The 22,069-nt window shown below is 37.9% G+C and overlaps 1 protein-coding gene across 1 annotated transcript in view; it reads right to left on the bottom strand.

Annotated features, from left to right (window-relative positions):
• Positions 1-1,001: 1,001 nt before the first annotated feature.
• Positions 1,002-22,069, bottom strand: part of TTC21B (tetratricopeptide repeat domain 21B) — a 76,431-nt gene continuing 55,363 nt past the window's right edge. The window contains exons 23-29 of the mRNA XM_021703143.2: positions 18,490-18,640; positions 18,130-18,291; positions 15,932-16,127; positions 11,965-12,189; positions 6,774-6,894; positions 3,091-3,158; positions 1,002-1,657 (exon numbers count right to left, since the gene is read on the bottom strand). Of these exons, the coding sequence (XP_021558818.1) occupies positions 1,580-1,657; positions 3,091-3,158; positions 6,774-6,894; positions 11,965-12,189; positions 15,932-16,127; positions 18,130-18,291; positions 18,490-18,640 (1,001 nt within the window). The 3' untranslated portion in view covers positions 1,002-1,579. The remainder of the gene's footprint in view (positions 1,658-3,090; positions 3,159-6,773; positions 6,895-11,964; positions 12,190-15,931; positions 16,128-18,129; positions 18,292-18,489; positions 18,641-22,069) is intronic.

Consider the following 22,069-nt stretch of genomic DNA (forward strand, 5'->3'; position numbering starts at 1 on the left):
TACCTCACAAATGGCAGGTGCAAAATATTAAGTGGTTGCTAAAGAAACAAAAACAAACTCCCCATTTTACAGATAGGAAGACTGATCTGGAAGTGTCTTGCTGGGAGAAGAGATGTTCTACTTTCTCTATCCAATTTCCAGGACTCTAGCATTCCATGATGCAAATTCACTGGAACTACTTAAGGTACTCTGTTATATAATATCCTTAACAACGTCCATTCAGGCTGAATTACAAAGAAAGAGCTAATCTGCCGCAGTTCCAGAATCACACATTCTAGGGTTCTGGTGATCAACTGTAATAAGACACATGAAAGTGTTCTAACAGATATGAAATGCTTCATAAATGCTCTTAAATATTTTCATGAAATGCCATAAATAAGGTAGGTGAAAAAGAAGAATGATGAGAATTTTATGACGTATAACTGGAATTAGAAGGACTTTGGAAAATTGCAGAAGTAGTCAAAAACAAGAGAATATAGCTCAAAAAAAATAAACATAGGACACTTACAAGCAACAAGCGACTTAAAAATACTCTGTATTTATTGGAAATGCAAATGAAAGAGTAGACCCTATTTATGGTATTCTTAAAGACAACTGAAAAAGATGTAGACAACAAGTCAGAAATAATGCTGAACACTGAGTTGATTAAGATTAGGTTAAATTTAACCTGAGAGGCTGAGAGCCGCTATGCCAGAGGGTGGCAGGCATGGTAAGGGAAGCAGCTGTTTTCACAGGGTGTGCCTGGGAGTCCCTGCTGACCAAAACTGTCCTGTCGCCCTTCCCGGCCAGATGTTACCGTGTCTCAAGTGCCATCAAGAGATCTAGTCTTCGGGCTAAGGTGAATTATTGCTCTGAGAGTTTACCTATTTCAACTGATTTCACATTCAGATTATTTCTTAAGATCACACTGGCATCGAAAGCAGAAAGAATGAGTTCAACAAAGGGAATGGAAGCTCCCATTCTTTACACTTTTCCAAAAAGATTTTTCTAGGAATGTCACATATTCCAACTACTCATTAACAGTGCAAATTGTTTAGGGGGCTTACCCTGATTTTGCAAAACTTACCACGTCTTTTGAGTTCCAACAGCAATACAAACCATACATTTATAAAGTTTTTATTAAAATATACTTCTTCTTTTCATACATTATTTACAAGAACATTTTCTCAAACCTTTCAAACAACAGAGAATGTTACAAAAAATTTTAACAAAGAACAAAAGCATTTTGAATGTATTTCCTGAAATAAACAACTAATATTCCTTAGAAAAGATATAGGATACTTAATTACCTCGTATTTAACAAAATATTCTTTATAGAAATGGGTTATAATCTTTACCACAGAGACACCAAATCTGCTCCTAATCAAGAAAGTCAATCAAATAAACCAGCTCCCACTGACCTTCTCCATCAGAAACCCAGCCATTTGACATAGCATTTCTCTTTATATACAATAGCAGCCTCTGCTGGAGAAAGAAAAGTATGCTTCTGTTACAAAGTTTTAGCTCAAACCTATTCTGAACTATAAGAACTGAGACCTGTCATCTCCTGCATAACCAACAAACTAAATTAAACTACTTTTCAAGGCCTCAAAGATATACGGGCCTTATCAAGTATATCCTTCCTGATTTTTGGATAAGTTGGATGTGCTTCAAGAACCTGCAAAAACAAAAAAACAAAAAACAAAACTAAAGCACGAGAACTTGTAAATGATTACTGAGAACTGGAGAGCTACAAAACTTGCTGGAAATGAGCATTACAGTTGAGATTTCATTGTATTAATACTACAAATATAACAACCCTTCTTAAAGGTGACAGCTGAAATGTGACATAACTCATAGTAATAGTAATTAGATGACAACAATAGAATACAAATACATGTGGGAAATACAACAAATATACTTACTTCCTTAATAGATCAGTTGCAAAAAAACAAGTATGTATCAATGATTTTAAGTATTTAGAAAATTTAGGCTATTCATATGATATTTAAAAAACCCTTACAGAGTTATTTTTGACCAGGAGCACACATCAGATGTACCTGGAGGGATTTTGAAACATAAATTTCCAGGTCTACTGAGTCTAGGAGTGGGGAGATAGTCATTTTTAAAAGAATTCCACAAATGATTCTAATGTATAACTTACATTAATGCACAACCTTAACCTTAATGTGAAATACTGCCTTACAGAGTTCAGTAATCAATAGCAATCACTGAAGCCACGTATTTGCTATAATGATGCTGAGACAGCGATCTGGGGTAGGAGACATTACATAATTCTTTTCTAAGGAGCTTTTCTTGGAGCTCCTAACCATGTTGAATATAATGCCTTATCTGGAACAATGGGGCAATGCCTTATATATCAGCGAGACAATGTATATATAAAGAAGCTGCCAATTCTAGGGGCGCCTGGGTGGCTCAGTCATTAAGCGTCTGCCTTCGGCTCAGGTCATGATCCCAGGGTCCTGGGATCGAGCCCCGCATCGGGCTCCCTGCTCGGCAGGAAGCCTGCTTCTCCCTCTCCCACTCCCCCTGCTTGTGTTCCCTCTCTCACTGTGTCTCTCTCTGTCAAATAAATAAAATCTTTAAAAAACAAAACAAAACAATGTATATATAAAGAAGCTGCAAATTCTAGAAGTGTAACTTAAGTATTTGTCATTTTAGTAAGGGATCGTTTAGTTAGGGATCAATTACAGAAATGTAATCGAATGACTTCTAAATAACAGAAATACCTCTTATCTCTAATTTATAAATCTGAATTCTCTACTAACCAGACTTGGACACATTCACAAGAACTTCATTCAGAACAATGGCTTGGAGAATCAGTAGTTTTATTTCACATGCTTCTCCTCTAGCCTCTTTCACTTGATAGAAACATTTTATTATTGGAGCCCCACCCAATTAAAAACATGTTTAAGGAAACTTGATCATTTTCTAAACTTGGAAAGGTGGTAATCTCTCTCAGATGTATCTGATGAGTCATTTAACCAAAACACAACATCCTCTACCTCTATTCATGTACATCTTGAGATGAACTAAAAGTAGGAAATCGTGCAGCTGAAAAGTTTTAAGACATCTAAATTGAAGTGTTACCTGGTGACATATGTCAATGGCATCCACATATCTTTTTGCTTTTAAGTAATTAAATGCCAGTTTGTATCCTGTTAAGACAAAAAAAAAAAAAAAAGAAAACCATAATGATGTAGTACTATTTACAGAGCACACGGCTAGCATCACCTTTTTTGCCTCCTCCTTTGTTTGCTTACTCACGGGAGAAGTCTAAAAGAAGGCTGGTGAGCACACTAGAAGAGAGAGGTGGTGGGATGATGGGAGGGAGAACAGGTACAACAGAAAATGGAGCTGGAAAAAGGCCTGCAGTGAGAAGACTGTCATCCTGCAAGATGGCTTTTGTAACTTACTAACAAAGTCCCATTTATGTCAGGTTACAGTGCAGACTCATCACCGGACAGTAAACGATACCACAGCTATCCATTTGGATAGCACAGATTTGTTTCGCCCTTAACATGTCAGGCACACTGTTCCGACAGGCAGGAGGTTTGCAGTCTATTAGGAAATAATGTAGGTTGTTTAAATAATCACGCAAGTAAGTTACCACTTTCAAAAGTGAGATAAATGGTATGAAAGCAAGGTACGGGCCAAGACCCCTTGAGTAGGAAACCTGGATGGGGAGAGGGCGGGTATCAGGCAACGCTTGCAGTCAGAAGGAGGCGGCCCGCACTGAAGCGTGAACACTTTTAGGCAGAGGAAGCTGCTCTGATAACAGGCAGTGGTGGGAGCCACAGGAATGGAACGGACCGGAGCACAATGTGACGGGGCAGAGCAGTTAGGACAGCCGCCCAGAAGAGGGGAGAGTAGTCGCCAGACATTCCACATCAACCATAAGTGACAACTATCGCAAGTACTGATACTGAAGTGCCAGGGTTCAAATACATTTAAAATGAGGTTTTAAGACAGTCTTAAAGGACTGCTGTTTTTCCATAAGAACGCGATGAGAGTTAGCAAACAGAAGGAGATAAGAAAGTAACAGTGGCATTGTACCCCACAAATGCGAAGTGATTGATATACCACGGTGTAAAATAATATGTAAAAATTCATAAAGTTGGTATTTCACTTTACGTCTTACAAATATAAATTAGGTACATTTGAATGCTGCTCCTGGGCCCTAATAAAAGTACCAAAGCATTTTTTTTTTTAATTTCAAACAAATATTTGAAAAGAATTACTGGCTAATGTAATCATAAGGTAGTGAACAGTAAGAGAGAGGAATTACCTAAAATTCATAATATTTGATATAAACACACATAAACATACATGCCTATAAAACTGTCAATGATGAAAACAGTAAGTTTCAGAGAGTTAAACTTGGTATCATTACCAAGGAAATGTAAAACAGGCTAAAAATAAAGTCGGTGACATTTAAAAAGGAAAACAATTTAAGATGTCATGCCATGTCAATCATACTTTACATGGAAACTAGAGCCAAAAAGTCTGGATTTCAGTTTTGGCTTCTGGCTTCCTGACTAGCTTGGAGACCTGAGCAAGTCAGGTGAGCTGTCAATTTCAAGTTTCCTCACCAGAACCCCACCCCCAACTCCTAGTGCGATTTTAAGATCAAATGAAATACTTGTGAAATGCTTTTAAAAGTTTTAGAGTGCCACACATATATTAGCAATTTAGTCAATTACTAAATTGGAAGCACAAAGTTTTAATGTTGGAAGAAACTTGATGGATCATCTTGCCCAAAAAATCTGAGAGAGGAAATAAAGGGCCAGAAATGGCGAAAAAAATGTGCACTGCTGTCACATTACACCTGTCAAGCTTATAAAAATTCAACACTATGTAATCGGCGGGGGGGGGGAAGGTAGCAGGGGAGGGGAGTGGAGAGAGGAACATGAACACTGCGAACAGTCTCGTTAGTGGTGCCCTGTGCCCCCAGAATGGGTGCAGAGGGGCAGACACAGATGTGTTTTCTTCCTGGCTCTCCGTTCCTGGTGCTTCTCACAGTGATAGCACTCAAGCCTGAATCTTACGGAAAGAACAAGACCATGATTTGAAGGATTTCCTGACAACTGAAAAAGTGAAATGCACTGTTAACTTGGCCAGGCAACTGCGGGTGTTAGATGTAATGACCACCTTAAGGAAGAAACTAAAGAATGAATTAAGAGCCTCAGAGAAAACTTACCAATGAGAAGTCCCCAGGGAAATTGATAAAATCATCTATAAAATACACAGATGACACAATGGAAGAACTAATGAGTTAGAATCTCTATATTTGCTGAAGTCTTCCAAGGAATAGAATGTTTAAATAATTTAACTTCTAAATGTATACCTTCTATGGAATAAAGTATCAAAATTACATATATTTTTAAAGACATTTAGGGAATTTTCATTTTACAAGCTGACTTGATTCTGTAGGATACAGGATACTTGAGAAGGAAAAATACCATCAACAAATGGTACTGTATTAGTTCCTCTGCCCTATACAAGTCTAGTAAAGTAACAGAACCCAGAAAAATACATGGTGGGGGAAGTCCTGAACTAACAGCAGTTAATGTAAAGATGACCTATCGGACTGCAAATTAAATCTGAGTCCATACCATGACATGGCTACTAAAGACAGATGCCACCTTAAGGCCGAGTTAACAACTACTAAAATGCCTGATAAAAAAACCAGCTTGATTATACATAATCTTAAGTATAATTCAGGAACTTGTTCATTTCTAGTACAACAGGTCAGGAGGGGCATGGACCAGTAAAACGGCCTTTTCCAAACTCATCTGGCCATGAAATCTAATCTCCTCATACTCAACTCTCTCTTTTCATTTGTTCTTTTTTGTAAAGAAATAACTATTAATATCTCACCAAGTATTCCAAAGCACAGATTGGGAAGCACTATTTTAGAGTTTCCAGGAGACAGCAACAAGGAGGGTGAAAGATTTGGAAGCAAGTCTCAGGAAAAATGGGCGAGTAACTGAGATAGTTTGAAGAGATGCGTTCGGAGAGACAGGACAGAAAGCTGAATTAGAGTATACCACACGTGTAAGAAGGAAAGGGCTCTGTGGGTTGCTCCAGAAAGAAGACCTGGCAGCTTCAATGCAGCACATTTCAGCTCAGTACAAAGAAAGGGAAGAACATAGGGATGAGCTCCCTCACAATGTGGGGGGAGGCTAGTCACTAAGTATATCCTGGATCTGCCTATCTGGTAGGGATGTTGGAGAGCGCATTCCTTGAGTCTATCACTGGAACAAGCTGATGTTTCTCGATGCTCAGGAAAAAAAAAAAAAAATGTCTATGGTCATACTATCAGGGGAAACATGTTCCCTCTGTGACATCCATCACCATTTACATTAGTGTATAAAAGCACAAAGAAGTCCTGCAATAAAGAAACCTACAGAACTTGATTTAATGAAATGTTTTCCTAACTGACCTGACACGGGAACACTTCTCCCCCCCCAGCATTACCATTCAGAAATGGCTGAGGGTTAAGGGAGAGAAAGGGGCAGAATTAGATTAGATTTTTTAAGGCTTTAAGGTGACTGAGGACCAGTTTGAATCTCAAGAAATTATACTTAATAACTATTAAGTTAATAATCTATTATGAATATAAAATTTATTTTTTCAGAAGGACTAATAAAGGAAGTTGGCTCTTAATGTATATTTTGTTCTTAAAAAGAAATCAAATGCATTTAAATGAAGATTTACAAACAGAACCCAAGTTTCCAGTGAAAACCTTGTACCTAATTTGTTAAACTCACCGACTGTTGGATTTGTCTGATTGCCATGTTTCCACGCCATCTCATAGTTTAAGGCAGCATCTGTGTATGCTTGCTCTTTTTCCATAATGTACCCCATATATTCATAAGCTTTGCAGCAAGACTGAAGGAAAATGGAAGATGTATTAATAGATTAAACTTGATTTGATGGGGTGCTTAGGACTGTAGAGGTCGACCACATTAAGTCATTTAATGGGCTCATAAAACAATGTTTTTCAACCTTGGCTATGCAATCAAATCATCTATGGGACTTAATAAAAGATTCTAATCAAGCCCGACTCCCATTCCCCCCAGAGTCAGGATTTTTAGGGGACAGGCAAGGGAATGTATATTTTACATATATACATACACAGTTTTTATTACAAATAATTTCAAGTTAAAATTTACAGTGTAATGAACCCCATGAACCTCTATCTTCAACAATTAAATCACGACTAATACTGTTTTAACATCTACCTCCCCATACTCGTCCTTCTGTATTAGCAAATAAAAAATCCTCAGATACTGTACCATCTCATTCATAAATATTTTAGTATGCTTCTTTAAATATAAGGACTTCCTTTAAACAGAACCACAGTTTATCATACCTAAAACGTAACAACTCCTTGGTATTACCAAATATCCAGTCATTATTCAAATTCCAACTGGTCTCAATATAATTTTGTTTTGTCTTTAGTTTGTTAGGATGATGAGCCAAACAAGGCCCACATGTTGTGACTGGCTAAAATGTCTCTTAATTTTCCTTTGAGTTAGAGGTTTCCCTTCATTTCTCTCCAGGTCTCCTTTCTTGCGGTTAAATGTAGCAAACAAGAATTTTTATCCTTGAGTTTGTCACAGCCCAGATTTAGTTGAGTGCATCCTTGCAGTGCTTATGTAATGTATTCCCATGTCACCGATATCTGGAAATTATAATTAGACCTAGAGGTTTAAATTTGATTTCGATCTTTGGGGACAGAGGTGAAAGGACTTCAGAGGTCAGTTGCCCTGCTGAGCCACATTGGAGCCTGAGGCAAAAGGAAAAATGTATACATGTTTTTGTGATTTTTTTAATTGCTAATTTTTTCCCAATCATTAATTTTTACAAATCAAACTGAAAAGCGGGGATGTTGAAATTCACATTTTAAATCTGGATATTTTCTTTATACCCAGACAAAATTTATTATTTTATTTTCCTGCCTTTAATGGGAGTAAATATGTCAATAATATTTTCATTAAAATCATTACCCATTGAAAAATACATAAAAACATGGATATGGAGGCATACATTTCCCCTTTTGTTTCTGGCTTCAAAGCGTTCAGCACAGCACCGTCAGATGCTATTTATTTGCCATTTTGATTTAAAAAATATTGCATTAAATTATTTATTAGGGGCGCCTGGGTGGCTCAGTTGTTACGCGTCTGCCTTCGGCTCAGGTCATGATCCCAGGGTCCCAGGATCGAGCCCCGCGTCGGGCTCCCTGCTCGGCGGGGAGTCTGCTTCTCCCTTTGACCCTCCCCCCTCTCGTGTGCTCTCTCTCATTCTCTCTCTCTCTGTCAAAATAAATAAATAAAATCTTAAAAAAAATTATTTATTATAATAATTTTTATTATAATCTGTTATAATATTCTATAATAATCTTGATTAAATGCTTATCTACAGTGGACTGGATGTTTAAAAAATTCATACATTGAAACCCTCACCTCCAGCGTGATGGTACTAGGAGACGGGGTCTTTGTGAGGGAATTCGGTCGCGAGGATGGAGCTCTCACGAATGGGACCAGTGTCCTTACGAAAGAGACCCAGACAGTTCTCTCACCCTCTCCTTCCACCATGTGAGGATAAAACAAAAAGTTGCTGGTCTGCAACCCAGAAGAAAGCCTCACCAGAACTGAACCAGGCTGGCATCCTGATCTTAGACTTCCAGCCTCTAGAACCGGGGGAGAAATCAATTTCTGCTGTTTATAAGACACCCGGTCTATAGGACTTTGTTATAGTAGCACCAGCTGCTGAAGATAATTCCTGAGACTTAAAGTGCCCTTTTAAATTCTGGACCCCAAGTGAGGGTTTGACTTGCTCACCCCGGTCCGGCCCCGTCAGAGATGGCATGTTCTTCCCTCAGGAGGCACATAGTACCAGATTCTCTTTTTATGATGTTAAATCCATTCATTAATTTATCAGGGATGGAAAATGGTGATAGTCTATCACTCTTCATTTATTAGCTGGAAAATATCTATCATGAGAAATGTCTCCTTTTATGCTCTATTGTTGCCCAGTAGTATAGTTCACACAGAAAAGGTAGGCTAAGTGCTTAATGCCTTCCCTTTATTTGCTGGCTTCAGAAATATCAGTTCATGAGCATAGTTCAGTGGTGACCAATTAGGTTTTTGATTTCTTTTTTTCTTTTTTGGATCTTTGTAAACTCATGGGATTTAAACTTATTTGGTGTGTTTCAATCCACTGCAGTTACTATTCTTACTGATAGTTAATGTGTTCCAACTTTGAGTGTGAGTGTCTTCAAGTTGGCTCCTAAGTCCTTGACGTGACTCTAATCATCTTCGATAGCTTCCTTGCCATCTGGTATGACAAGATGGTCTAGTATCATCTTGTACATTTCTGTCCCAGATCTGGATGATCTCCATCTTTTAATTATACAATTCAAGGTTTCTAAGCTCTAGTTCCTGAATCTCATGCTTCCAATATTGACATGTCTAATCAGCCAAACTGGCGCCTCTGAAGTAGCCATCGTGTTCAACCATGCAATATATCGCTGTCAGTGTTCTGGCAAACTGAAATTCTATCTGTACTGAAACCCTAATTCCCCCGTAATCTTGCTTAATCCTAGACTAGGCATGTAAGGGTCAGCCATCTGGCAGTTTACATTTTTCTTTTTCCTTTTTTTTTTAATTGAAGTATAGTTGACCCACAATGTTACATTAATTTCAGGTGTACAACAGAGTGATTTAACAAGTCTATACCTTATGCTATGCTCATCACAAGTGCAGCTACCATCTGTTATCATACAATACTATTACAATATCACATATTCCCTATGCTGTACCTTTTGTCCCCATGACTTATTCATCCCATAACTGGAAGTCTGTATCTCCCATTTCTCTTCACCCATTTTGCCCATCCCCTTACTCCCGAGCCCTCTGGCAACCATTAGTTTGTTCTTTGAACTTATGAGTATGTTTATTGTTGTTGTTGTTTGTTTAGATTCCACATATAAGTGAAATCTATGGTATTTGTCTTTCTCTGACTTATTTCACTTAGCATAATACCCTCTAGGGTCATCCATGTTGCCACAAATGGCAAGGACTCATTCTGTTTTATGGCTGATAATATTCCATTGTATATATATGCCACATCTTCTTTATTCGTTCATCTATCAATGTACACTTGGATCACTTCTTTTTATTTTTTTTTAAAGATTTATTTATTTATTTACTTAGAGAGAGAGAGAGAGAGAGAGAGAAAACATGAGTGGGGGGAGGGGCAGAGGGCCTAGAGTGGGGGGGAGAGAGAGAGAGAGAGAGAGAAGCAGACTCCCTGAATTAGTACTTTCATTTTCTTTGGGTAAATACCCAGTAGTGGAATTATTGGATCATATGGTATTTCTACTTTTAATTTTTTTGGGAACGTCCATACTGTTTTCCATAGTGGCTGCACCAATACACATTCCCACCAAAAAAAAAAAGGAAAAAGAAAAATGTAAACTGACAGATGGCTGACCCTTACGTGCCTAGTCTAGGATTAAGCAAGATTACAGGGGAATTAGGGTTTCAGTACAGACAGAATTTCAGTTTTCCATAGTGGCTGCACCAATACACATTCCCACCATCACATTCCCACAAGAGTTTCCTTACCTCCACATACTCGCCAACACTTGTTATTTTTTGTCTTTTCGAGTCTAGCCATTGTGACAAGTATAAAGTAATATTTCATCATGGTTTTGATTTGCATTTCCCTGATGGTTAGTGATATTGAGCATCTTTTCATGTGTCCGTTGTGGCCACCTGTATGTCTTCTTTGGAAAAAATGTCTATTCAGATCCTCTGCCCATTTTTAAATTGGATTATTTGGGGGTTTTTTGGTGTTGAGTTGTACAACTTGTCTGTATCTTTGGATAGTAATCTCTTACCAAATATATCATTGCAAATATCTTCTCCCACGTATAGACTGCCTTTTTGTTTTGTTGATGGTTTCCTTCTCTGTGCAGAAGCTTTTTATTTTGGTGTGATCCCAACAGTTTATTTTTGCTTTGTTTCCCCTGCCTGAGGGGTCTGGGAGTTTAGATTTTTGAAAACCTATTAATGAGAATCTGTTTTTCAAGCACAATTTAACTTAAAATTAGATGTACAGACTCTAAATTGATAAATGGCTTGATGTTTTAGGTTTTTAAAGTTCCTAAGAAAATAACTTAATAGCATTAGATGATCATAACTCTTTAAAAAACAAATGATCCACTTTGTAATCTAATATGCTGAAAATAAAACAGATTTACTATGATTAAAATGTTGAAGTAATTGCTATGAATCTGTAAAGATAAATATCCTCAAGTTTCTAAGTTAAGTACAATTATTTTTCAACAAATACTAACAAATTCTTAAAAAATGATAAAATAAAACCTTTTTTTGTGACTAAACACCAAAATGCACTGTTACTAAAAGGCCTTGGATTTCCACAGACTTGAAGATTTTCAGTTTCATACCTAAAGATAAGGACTTTTTAATAAACAAATTAAATGCTGAAAATACTTGTACCCACAAAATGTATTATGCATAGTGGATTCTAATAATGTGAAAACAACATGCAGCTGCGGTAAATTCATCTAGAGTATTTCTTAATAGGAGGGACAGACGTCCGCAATTAACATTCTTCTGCAATTTTCATTAGGTCTGGGATGAGCTCGATAATCACAGGCAAATGCTTGACATTCCATAAACACTCTCTGAAAGTGGGGCATACCACAGCTGAAACTTGAAACTGCATAAATCTCTATCTTTATTTTCAAGAGCAAACGGCTTCTTTCTTCTTATTAATGTTTATTCCCTGATTGTGGTAAGAATAAACATTTAATTTTCAAAAAACACACAGGAACCCTTAGAAATAGACCATCATTCTATAATAACCTATTACAGAAAACTTTTACTTCGAAGGTTAACAGTAATTTTTTACTCTTCGGTCACCTACCTTATTATGACGCAGGCACCGTTTCAGCAGCTCTTCCGCCATGTCGTATTTTGCTGATTGAATATAAATATCGGCAAGCAGCAGCCAACCCTTCTCAAAGTCCTCAGCATCAATAGGATTCCAGTTCATCTTCGCAATCCGCTTCAACTGGTTTCTGGCTCGTGGAGTCTGTTTCAAGATCATATAAGCTGTTGCCATTCCCAGAAGTGCTGGAATATGATCCTTCTGTAAGAACGCAAAACTTCAGACCCCCAGATCCACAAACACAGATGTCCTATGTTTAAAAGGAAACATGGCAAGTAGCAAGGGCCTGTGGACTCCGTATCTGGCTCCTCATAGATAACTGTGATATGGTCATTCTTTAATGCACCAAGTAACCTCAAGCTACCATGAAGAAACTTGGTCAGGCACCACGTGGTCAAAATAATCCAATAAATACGCAGATGCCATAACCACACGATTCAGACAATTAGGGCGACTTGATCTTTAATGGGACTGACTAGCTATTATGGTTTTATATAGAAACAGAAAAAAACAAAATTCTATTTCAACATAATCCTAACTGGAACATTTGTGTTTCAGATTCAGCATTTTGGCTTCTTAGTTCTTTCACTTGTAAAACAAGAATGAGATTGATTTACCTGCAAATGATATTCCTTACCTACACGAACTTGTACTGGCTTATCTATATTGACTTTTTATCAAAACTGACTTCTATTGCTCCTTTTCCCTTCCTACTTGTTTTATTCAAAAGCTTTTTCACTCGGGCGCCTGGGTGGCTCAGATGGTTAAGCATCTGCCTTCGGCTCAGGTCATGATCCCAGGGTCCTGGGATCGAGTCCCGCATCGGGCTTCCCGCTCCTTGGGAGCCTGCTTCTCCCTCTGTTTCTCTCTGTCTCTCATGAATAAATAAATAAAATCTTTAAAACAAAACAAAACAAAAACACAAAAGCTTTTTCACTCAATAAAGTTTGACCAATGAAATGTTATAAACAAGGCATGCGATTAATTAATCACTTGGAAATTATGAAATAAATTCATGCCTTAAAATACTTGTAGACTTGGAGTGCAGCTTCTTCATAGTGTCTGTAAAACACAATGTTCTTTTAGAGGGGAGTTCAGTGTCAGGAAATGTCACTCTGTGAAACCAACAAACTAATAAGAATTGGTATAAAATGGAAGCTATTGGTAATCTACCCAGGAAACCAAATTACCTAAGCAATATGTGTATATCCCTGATAAAACAAGGGTGGCTTCTTATATTTCAGCAGAGGGACTGTGATGTTTTTATAAAGGGGAAGGCTTCAGGTTAAAATACAAATAAAGGATGAGCAACTGTGATATAGAAATTATAATATCAAGACTATAATAAAGGTACACGGTGAGATAGAAAGTTTGGGTAACCAATAAGGAACACTGCAAAAGGAGAATAGAGCAGTTTGTTCATTGTCCAACACCAACCATGGTTGGAAGTCAGAAAAAACCCTGGAATAGAGAAGGACAATTCCTTAGAGCTTGATGAAAATAATTTTTCAGAAGATAAAACTTCTTTGGTTGTAATTCTATGCCTACCCACAAACTTCCAGTATGTGATTTGTCCTTCTAATTAAGGAATGGCAAAAAGGTTTGAGTGCCAAATCCAGCCAACTGGTAGTAGGTTTCGGAGACACGAGGGGTATATCATCCATTTATTGAGGACCCTTTCCCCCTGCCTCCTCCTGTAGAAAGGAAAGAAAGTAGAGGCCTGCTCTGAATTTGTCAGCCAGGTCCTAGAACATTCCAAGCCAAGAAGGGTCCTGTAAACATGTCCAGATCTAGTCACATGCTAAAAATATCCCACACTATACATTTAAAAATAAGCTCTCTGATTTTAAAATCCCACACCCTGAGTTTGAGTAGAATTACTCAATACCTCACAGCTTGATCACTACTGAATGAACTCAAGAATAGTTTCTAAAAGTACAAACCCGAGTTCCAACCCCTGCATTAGACCCGCGTGTCTTTTCTGGTGCAGACATCCTAAGGTGTTCAGCTGGCTTTCCTCTGTCTTTCTCAGTCACTCTGAGCTGCAACAACTTTAGATCACAGAGGACAATACAGCCATGTTATAAACAACACACCCTTCAGGTTCAAGGTGATAGGATGAAAGCAGGTGGAAACATTTTGCTTGGGTTTAAGGTATCTTGCACTGCTTCCTCCCCTGATTTCCTGTCACGTAACTCTTTTTCAATCAATCTGAATGCCACATAGTGTCGTGAACAGACAGGATGCATCCCTGCCTGCGTGCTTTTGTTCCTATCTTCCCCTGCCTCTAGAATGTATCTTCTCCATCTCTGCCTGTGGAAATGCAATTTATTGTGGTTCTTCTTAAATCATACTTCTCCACAAAAGGGCCTCCCCACTCTCCTAATATTGTTTCCTACAGCACTTTTACCTGCAACTCTAGAACAGAATGTAATAGATTTTGGTTTGTACACAGTCAGTATGCTTTGCCTCATCTTCCCTGGATTGTGATAAACTTGACAAAAGAGACTGTCCTTGGTTTATCTTTATGATTCCCCCACTGTCCTTAGCACCCACTGGCTGCTTAACGAATATTCATTATATTTAATACATGTAGCTTATGAGTTAAAAGGAAAAAATGCAAGATAAAATTCATTGTTTCTAAAACTTCATGCATCAGTCTTTGGCTGGTATGGTCAGTTGACAGATTTGAGGATAGCGTATTACTAATCACATATGTAAGAATGGTAAAAAAATAATGCAGTCTCATCAACACAAGAAACCGGTATTTCTAGGAAATAGCCACAATGTCACTCACAGCTTTTGGTGTTCTCTCAAACATCACACTTTAAACTCTCTCTCCTACTTCAGGTCTCCATTTGCCAGCCACTGTCATCCATCCGCTGCCCCGTGGCCTGCCCCCTGAGAACATGACTTCACAGGCAGCAGACGGGCCCTGCTCTAGGATGTCGTTGCTGCGGGAGCTACCTGCTGTTTAGTTCCAAGGTGGCTTACAGTGCTGATAAAATGCCATCTAGGATACATGTTCCGAAATGGCAACAGGAGCTGCAGGTTCCCCAAAGCTCTCCCGGGTCCCAGGAGGCAGGAGGAAGGGGCCCCGGTAGGGAGTTTTTAGTAGCTTACTGCCACCACTATGACCAGCGAACCGCAAGGAAACACAGCAAAGTTCTGTATATCCTCTGAGAGACACAAATTTTGAGTTTTCGGTGGCCTACAACACTGCTGAGTGGAAGAACACGAAATCCAGTGAGTACGCTCAGACCTAGCTATCGCCCACTGCTCATGGAGTGGGCACCTAGAACCCCTTCCTTAATATCAAGCCACTGGAGAAATACAGCACTATGTGAGGGAAGGAAAAACAGAGCACCCAGAGAGTGAGAAGGTGGATCTGAGTGAGTTGGAAAGAGAAGAAAGCCTCTGCTCTAATTATTATTATTGTTGTTACTACTATTATTATTGCAGGGGGTTATTTCAGTGTTGCTAAAAAACACCACCATTATTCGCATGACTGAATTATAAGCTGTCAGTACTGATCCCATTTAGCCTTAGAGCTGGAAACATTTCAAGTTTGCCTAAGTGAAAAAGGTGAGCTATCAATGCAGCCAGGCGTTTATTTTCACTTAGTCACTTAAGCGAAACAACACAGAAATTCTCCAGACAATAAAGCCATTCCTTTGAGAGTTAATTTATGCCCTTTTGAAGAAGAATTTTCCTTTCTCTAGAAGTTACCATTCTAATAGAAAAAATATATCAACATATCAAAATAGTAACAAAATACTATCTTCTAGAAACGAAGGTACGTTATGTAGAATTATGCCAAGGTATAGAGACAATTTTTACTTGTAATTAAGTCAATCTTCAGAAAATACACAGCTCATCGCAATACATATTTCTATACTGCCAAGGAAAGAGAATATAAAGCTGAAAAACAAAATCTACTGACCTCAGATGTTGCTATCTTGGTGAAGGTATTCAATGCTTGCTCAACGTTAGGCTTCTGTTTGGTAGCGACCAGGCAATAGTTTTCCAGGATGCGAAGCTGTACGTGACCCTGAATGGTCTGAGGTTTTAGTTCTTTAAGGAGTTTTTCTGCTGTTCTCACTGCTAACTGCACAGACTCTTGCTTTTCAGTTGAATTACTGTATACAATTAAAAATAAATCTCTTATGTCTATTACTCATGAAGTAAAACTCACTGAGATTAGACTGAGCCCCAGGGTACACTGGTTTCTTTTCTGTCACTAATTTGAAGTAATCCTTTTGCAGAATATCACTCATTCTCTTCTAATACAAAGCGAACCACAGATGTAATGCATTACATTTAAACAAAATTAATATAGCTTTAATAAAACACCATTAAACATTTACTCACTTTAGACCGAAGACAAAAATTGGACAGTATCTACATGTGGTAAGTGTGTTCATTTCTGCTAACATAAAACTAGAATTCAGGATAAGTAGAATCATATAATTATCAAGTAGTAGATCTACTCAGAAAATGAAAGAAAGGAGGGAGTAAAAACTGACCTTGCTAAAGCACCTACTATGTGCCAAGCACTGCAATATTTTTAGCTGCCTATCCGACTCTCAGAAGAGAAGCTCTGTATCTGGGGTGCCTGGGTGGCTCAGACAGTTAAGCATCTGCCTTCAGCTCAAGTCTCGGTAGCATCCACTTCTTGCTCAGCAGGGAGCCTGCTTCTCGCTCTGCCCCTCCCCCTGACCCTGCTCCTGTGTTCTCTCTCTCAAATAAATAAAATCTTAAAAAAAAAGAAACTATGTATCTGTCAAAAGGTTGTAAATTTCAAGTGCAATAACAATTCGAATATGTAGTATCAATTTTCTTATTTTTTTTTAAATATATAAATCAATTAATAAAAGGAGACTAAATTCTCAAAGCCCAATCACTAAAGCTGCTGGTCTTTTTCTTAGGCTTTAGGCTTTATCTTCTCTAAAACATTTCACACTGTTAGGTACCTTCTTCAAAGTTCCCCTCCTTTGCCTTTTGTAACATTACACGGTTCTGGGTCTCTTTCTACCACACCGATTGCCCTTTTCTGACCTCCCTTCCCCCTCCAATCCCCTTAAATGTCAGCATGCCCAAAATTTAGTTCTCAAACGTCTGTCACTGCATTCTATTTGCAAAGAGGCCATTCACTGGGTTCCAACTATCTACTCTGAGGATCCGTCCCCAAAACCTGTATCTCCAGCTGTGACCTCCCTCTTGTTTTGTTGTTTTGTATTTTCAACTATTTGCTAGAGATTTCCAGGAGGACAGCCTATAGTTGCACAACAGTACGTTACCCTAACGTACCCAAATCTGTCATTAAAACCTCTCAGCAGTCTGGTTCCAATTTTCTCTCACTCCTCTGTTCATTTTCCCCCGACTGCTTGGCGGCACTGCTACGATTTCTATGAATTCCTGTAACACTTAATATCCATTTTGCCCATTTCTGTTTTGTCAGAGACTGGCTTCAGATATTGTCTTGCCTCCTAGGTAAATTACTATGCTCCTGAAGGCAGAAACTACCTTATATACCCTGTACATCTACATCTTTACATACCCCCTATCATGCTTTGCCCAATTCTGGGAACAGCAACAAACATAGGTTGATAGCAATAACACCATTTATCTGCAGTGCACTACAGGGGCTCCCAGCAGGGGCTTCACGGTAACAGAGAAATTAATCCACATCTTGCCCCCACCCTTGACTACTACATTAGGTTAACTCTGAGCTTAGTTCACAACGCTGTTGCAGGGAACAAGTAAGACAATGCATATGAAGTATGAAGTGCAGGGTATGGCAAAGAACTACCATTTGCTAAGGGGTTACTATTATTGTGTGGGTAACTTTTGCTAACATAGTCACATTCTACAATTTACCCTGTTCTCAACAGAGTAACTAGGGGAGCGTCTTCGTAACATGCTTCTGATTTCGGAAACCTCCTAAAAGCATTTCATGCTTGTTTCAGAGAACAGCTATTCTAGCTATGATTTTTTCTTTTTTTTTAATTTTAACTACGATTTTTTTCATCTGACCTTTCATTAGTGCTGTCCTAGAATTGAGCCCTCTTTTAGAAGGTATCCTTGCCGATTATCCCTAGTGTTTCCAGAAAAGGGATAATTTGTCAAACGATAACTCACCCCAGGTCTCCATCCAGATTTTCAAATACTTCACCTCCAACAGTTTCATTATCTGGATTCAGACATATTTCTATCATATTATAAAGGGCATTTTGGCCCCAGTCACTGTCCTTCCGAGCTTTATTAAAATGTCGAAGGGCATCATTTGGTTCTCCAGTATACCTTGTTAGATGTTTAAAAAAAAAAATCACTTATTTCAATTGTTGACTACAAACTTTAAGTCATTTATAATCTCTTTGGTAAATAAAATTATTAACATTTTTTAAAATGTAGATCTATCTTAAGACAAGGAAATTTATTCTACTTTATTCACAATGAGAAAAAATCTATTACATAGGATTTATTCACCAACAGATTTACCAAAGATATAGTCCTTTACAGTATTGAAATCCTGGCTCCAATTTTGCTCTGGAGTTACGTTTTTCAGCCATTAAGAAAAATCTTGGTACATCCTCAAGTTTTCCACATCGTCTCAGGAAATCAATTAAACGAGATAATGTCATATAATTATCTAGAAACAAAGAATATTTTGGATATAGACAACATTTTTTACCTCTTGTTTTGACAGTTATAATCCTACTTCATTCAAGTATAGTTTACTTCAAATGAAGTAGAATTTAAATACAATCAAAAGGAATGCCTTAGGGGTTATAAATCCCTAAAGAGACTATATGGGCAACTGGATAAGGGTTTGGTTGGTCTGGACAGTGAAAGAAGCTAATCTATAAAATACAATCCAATCTATAAAAATGTACATTTGTTGTAACTTAATTTTCAACTGTTCCTGGGAACAAAACCTAAAAACAGTCTCTGCATTGGTCATCTAAACTCTTAACTGTAAAATTCAGGAGGGTTGATGAGATTGCACAGGCTGAGTCTATCTCTGACGTCCTTATTCACTGCAGCCAGGAAGGGGGTGAGAACACTACCTTTTGATTATAATGTTTGGGGTAGGCAATTAGAAATTTTACTCCAGACTTTCCTTAATATGCGTATGTGACTAATGTACTAGATGCTAGCTTACCATAATATAACTGTAATAAATTAGTCCCAGTATTTTTTTTTTAAAGATTTTATTTATTTGACACAGAGAGAGACACAGCGTGAGAGAGGGAATACAAGCAGGGGAAATGGGAGAGGGAGAAGCAGGCCTCCCGCTGAGCAGGGAGCCCGATGCGGGGCTCGATCCCAGGACCCTGGGATCATGATCTGAGCTGAAGGCAGACGCTTAATGACTGAGCCACCCAGGTGCCCCTAGTCCCAGTATTTTAATCCTATTTTATCTTCTCCTAAGAAAAAAGAATTAATTTAGTTCTTTGCTGTCAGGTATAATTTCCTGGCAGTTTCCTAGAAAGCCTTCTTCTCCCAACTCTATCTAGTTCTTTTGCATCACTAAAATACTAAGTTTTGAGAAAAAATTAGTATTTTTAAGATTGTAAAAATAATGCAGACACTTTAGAAAATTTGGAAAAACAAAGAAAAGGAGAAGTATAAAGAAGAAAAAAAAATCACTCATATTCCCACCAGCTAAAGATTACCACATTTTGGTACGTTTCCTTTCATATAGTTATGAGTGAAAATCATCCTATCGATCTTTAAAACATATTTCTTTGCTTATATATATACAAAGTTGAAGTCACACTTTGGGTTTTAATTTTGGCTCAACACTGGTACAGTAAACGTTTCCCAAATGTCAATAAATGGTCTTCAAAAACATGAGTTAAATGGCTGCATAAGAGTCTATTATATTGATGACTCACATTTTATTTCTCTGTAGTTGTCCTTTGTAGATAATTTGGGCTCTCAAGTTTCAGTTAGCACAGGATTCATAATAGGGGATTTGCAAAAATTCTCATTATATAAGCTATGCTGATCTTGTTTGTAGGGTTAGAATTAAAACACACAAAAACTTCTTAAGCAATTTATCTTTGATTTTATGTTCTAAGAGAAAATATCATATGATCCAGCAAGTCCACTTCTGGGTATATATTCAAGAGAACCGAAAGCAGGGAATCAAGCAAACATTTGTGCACCAGTATCTACAGCAGCATTACTCCCAGTAGCCAAAAGTAGAAACAACCCCGAGTTCATCATCAGATGAATGAATAAATAAAAATATGGTGTATATATACACAGCGGGATATTATTTGGCCTTAAAAAGGAAGGGAATTCTGACACATGCTACAACACGAATGAACCTTGAAAACATTCTACTAAGTGAAATAAGCCAGGCACAAAAGGACAAATACCATATGGTTCCACTTTATATAAAGTATCTATAGGAGTCAAATTCATAGACAGGTAGAATGGTGGTTGCCAGGGGATGGGGAGAGAGAAGAGGGGGAGTTAGTGTTTAGCAGGTACAGAATGTTAGCTTGGAATGATGAAAAAGTTCTGAAGATGAATAATGGTGATGGTTACAAAAATAATTTGAACGTACTTAATGTCCTTTAACTGTACACTTAAAAATGGCTAAAATGGGAAACTTTATGTTATGTATTTTATGTTATCGCAATAAAAAATATTTAAAAAAAGAACTTCTGTAGGCTTTGTATCTACTCTATTGTATGATGTCAAGATAATCCAGGTTATGATGACAACATCATCATTCATCTTCCTTGACCTATAAACTTGGGTATCAAGATTTTGTTCTTCCTGCCTCCTGGCATCACTAAAAAGCAGAGGATGATAAGACTATAGCTTCAGAAAGAGAGGATTCAAATATCGGTCTTGTATTTTAGCTATGCAAATTCCAGCAAATTATTCAAATTCTCTGAGTCAAGAAATACTTATTTTCTTAAAAGAGAATTATAATCTTGACCCTCAAAATGTCATTGAGACCAAATAAAATAAGGTCATGAAAGAGCTTTAAAAATACAATGGTCATTAGGAATATTTACAACTCCAAAAGTTTTGATAGGACCTAGGGATAACTACCTAGAATAAAGTCACAGAAACTAGAAGCTGTACTGGATTAGGCAGGACATAAAGGTTAAAATTTCAGGCTAAAGTTTTTTTGTATGATATTGCTAATATGTGCGATGCATGATATTGCTAATATTATCTAAAGTCAACCTTGGGAGGCCAGGTAATAATTATCACCTTCTAATATTACTGAAATGTATTATTAGTTTAAATTATAATTACCACTGGTAGATTAAATTACATTAACTTGTCTCTTAGTTAACCATGAAATTTGACAGCAGGCAAATTTCTGTACTTAAGGAATCCATTGAAGACTGAAATGTATTACATTCTAAAAAAACATAGCCCATACTTATTGATGGATAGTGAGAAAATATCAAAATACAGTGTGATGTGATGCAGCAGGAATAAAGTGCGAGGGAATTACAACGCATGGAATTCTTCACCTTTGCCTGGGGGAGGCAGGAGGTTTCGCACAGAATCAGACTTGCGGGCAGCCTGAAGGCTAAGAGGAGGATCTTGCCAGACAAAGACATTCCAAGAGGCAGATGGTGTGTGCAGGGACAGAGCAGCAGAGCCCAGGGAGTGCTGCTAAGTCCAAGGTTACTAGATATTAAAGTGGAGGAAGAGGGCTGAGAAATACAAATGGACCAATAATTTAGGGCCATCTTATTTTCAAAATAATGCTATGATTTTAGACTCTACCCTGGAGAGCCATCCTAATTTTTTAAGCAAAGGACTAGCTTCTGATTTATAAAAGTGATATGACAGTCCTATGAAGGTGTGGGGCAGCAAGAAACGAGAGGCTGGAAGGTGAATGGGGGACTGCACCGGGCTGGGTCAGAGGGGATAGTGGCCCTAATTTGAGCCAGGGGCTAGGACAGGGTGGCCTGCGTGTGACAGCAGGCTCTTCAGCACAGAGAACTGATGGGACTTGTTCAGCAGTTAGTGTCGGGGAGGGAAAACCCAGGATGATGTGGAGATTTTGAGAGAGAAGAAGTGTCACCTGTCAAGA

This window comes from Neomonachus schauinslandi, chromosome 3, assembly GCF_002201575.2.
Source record: "Neomonachus schauinslandi chromosome 3, ASM220157v2, whole genome shotgun sequence".
NCBI classification, from domain to species: domain Eukaryota; kingdom Metazoa; phylum Chordata; class Mammalia; order Carnivora; family Phocidae; genus Neomonachus; species Neomonachus schauinslandi.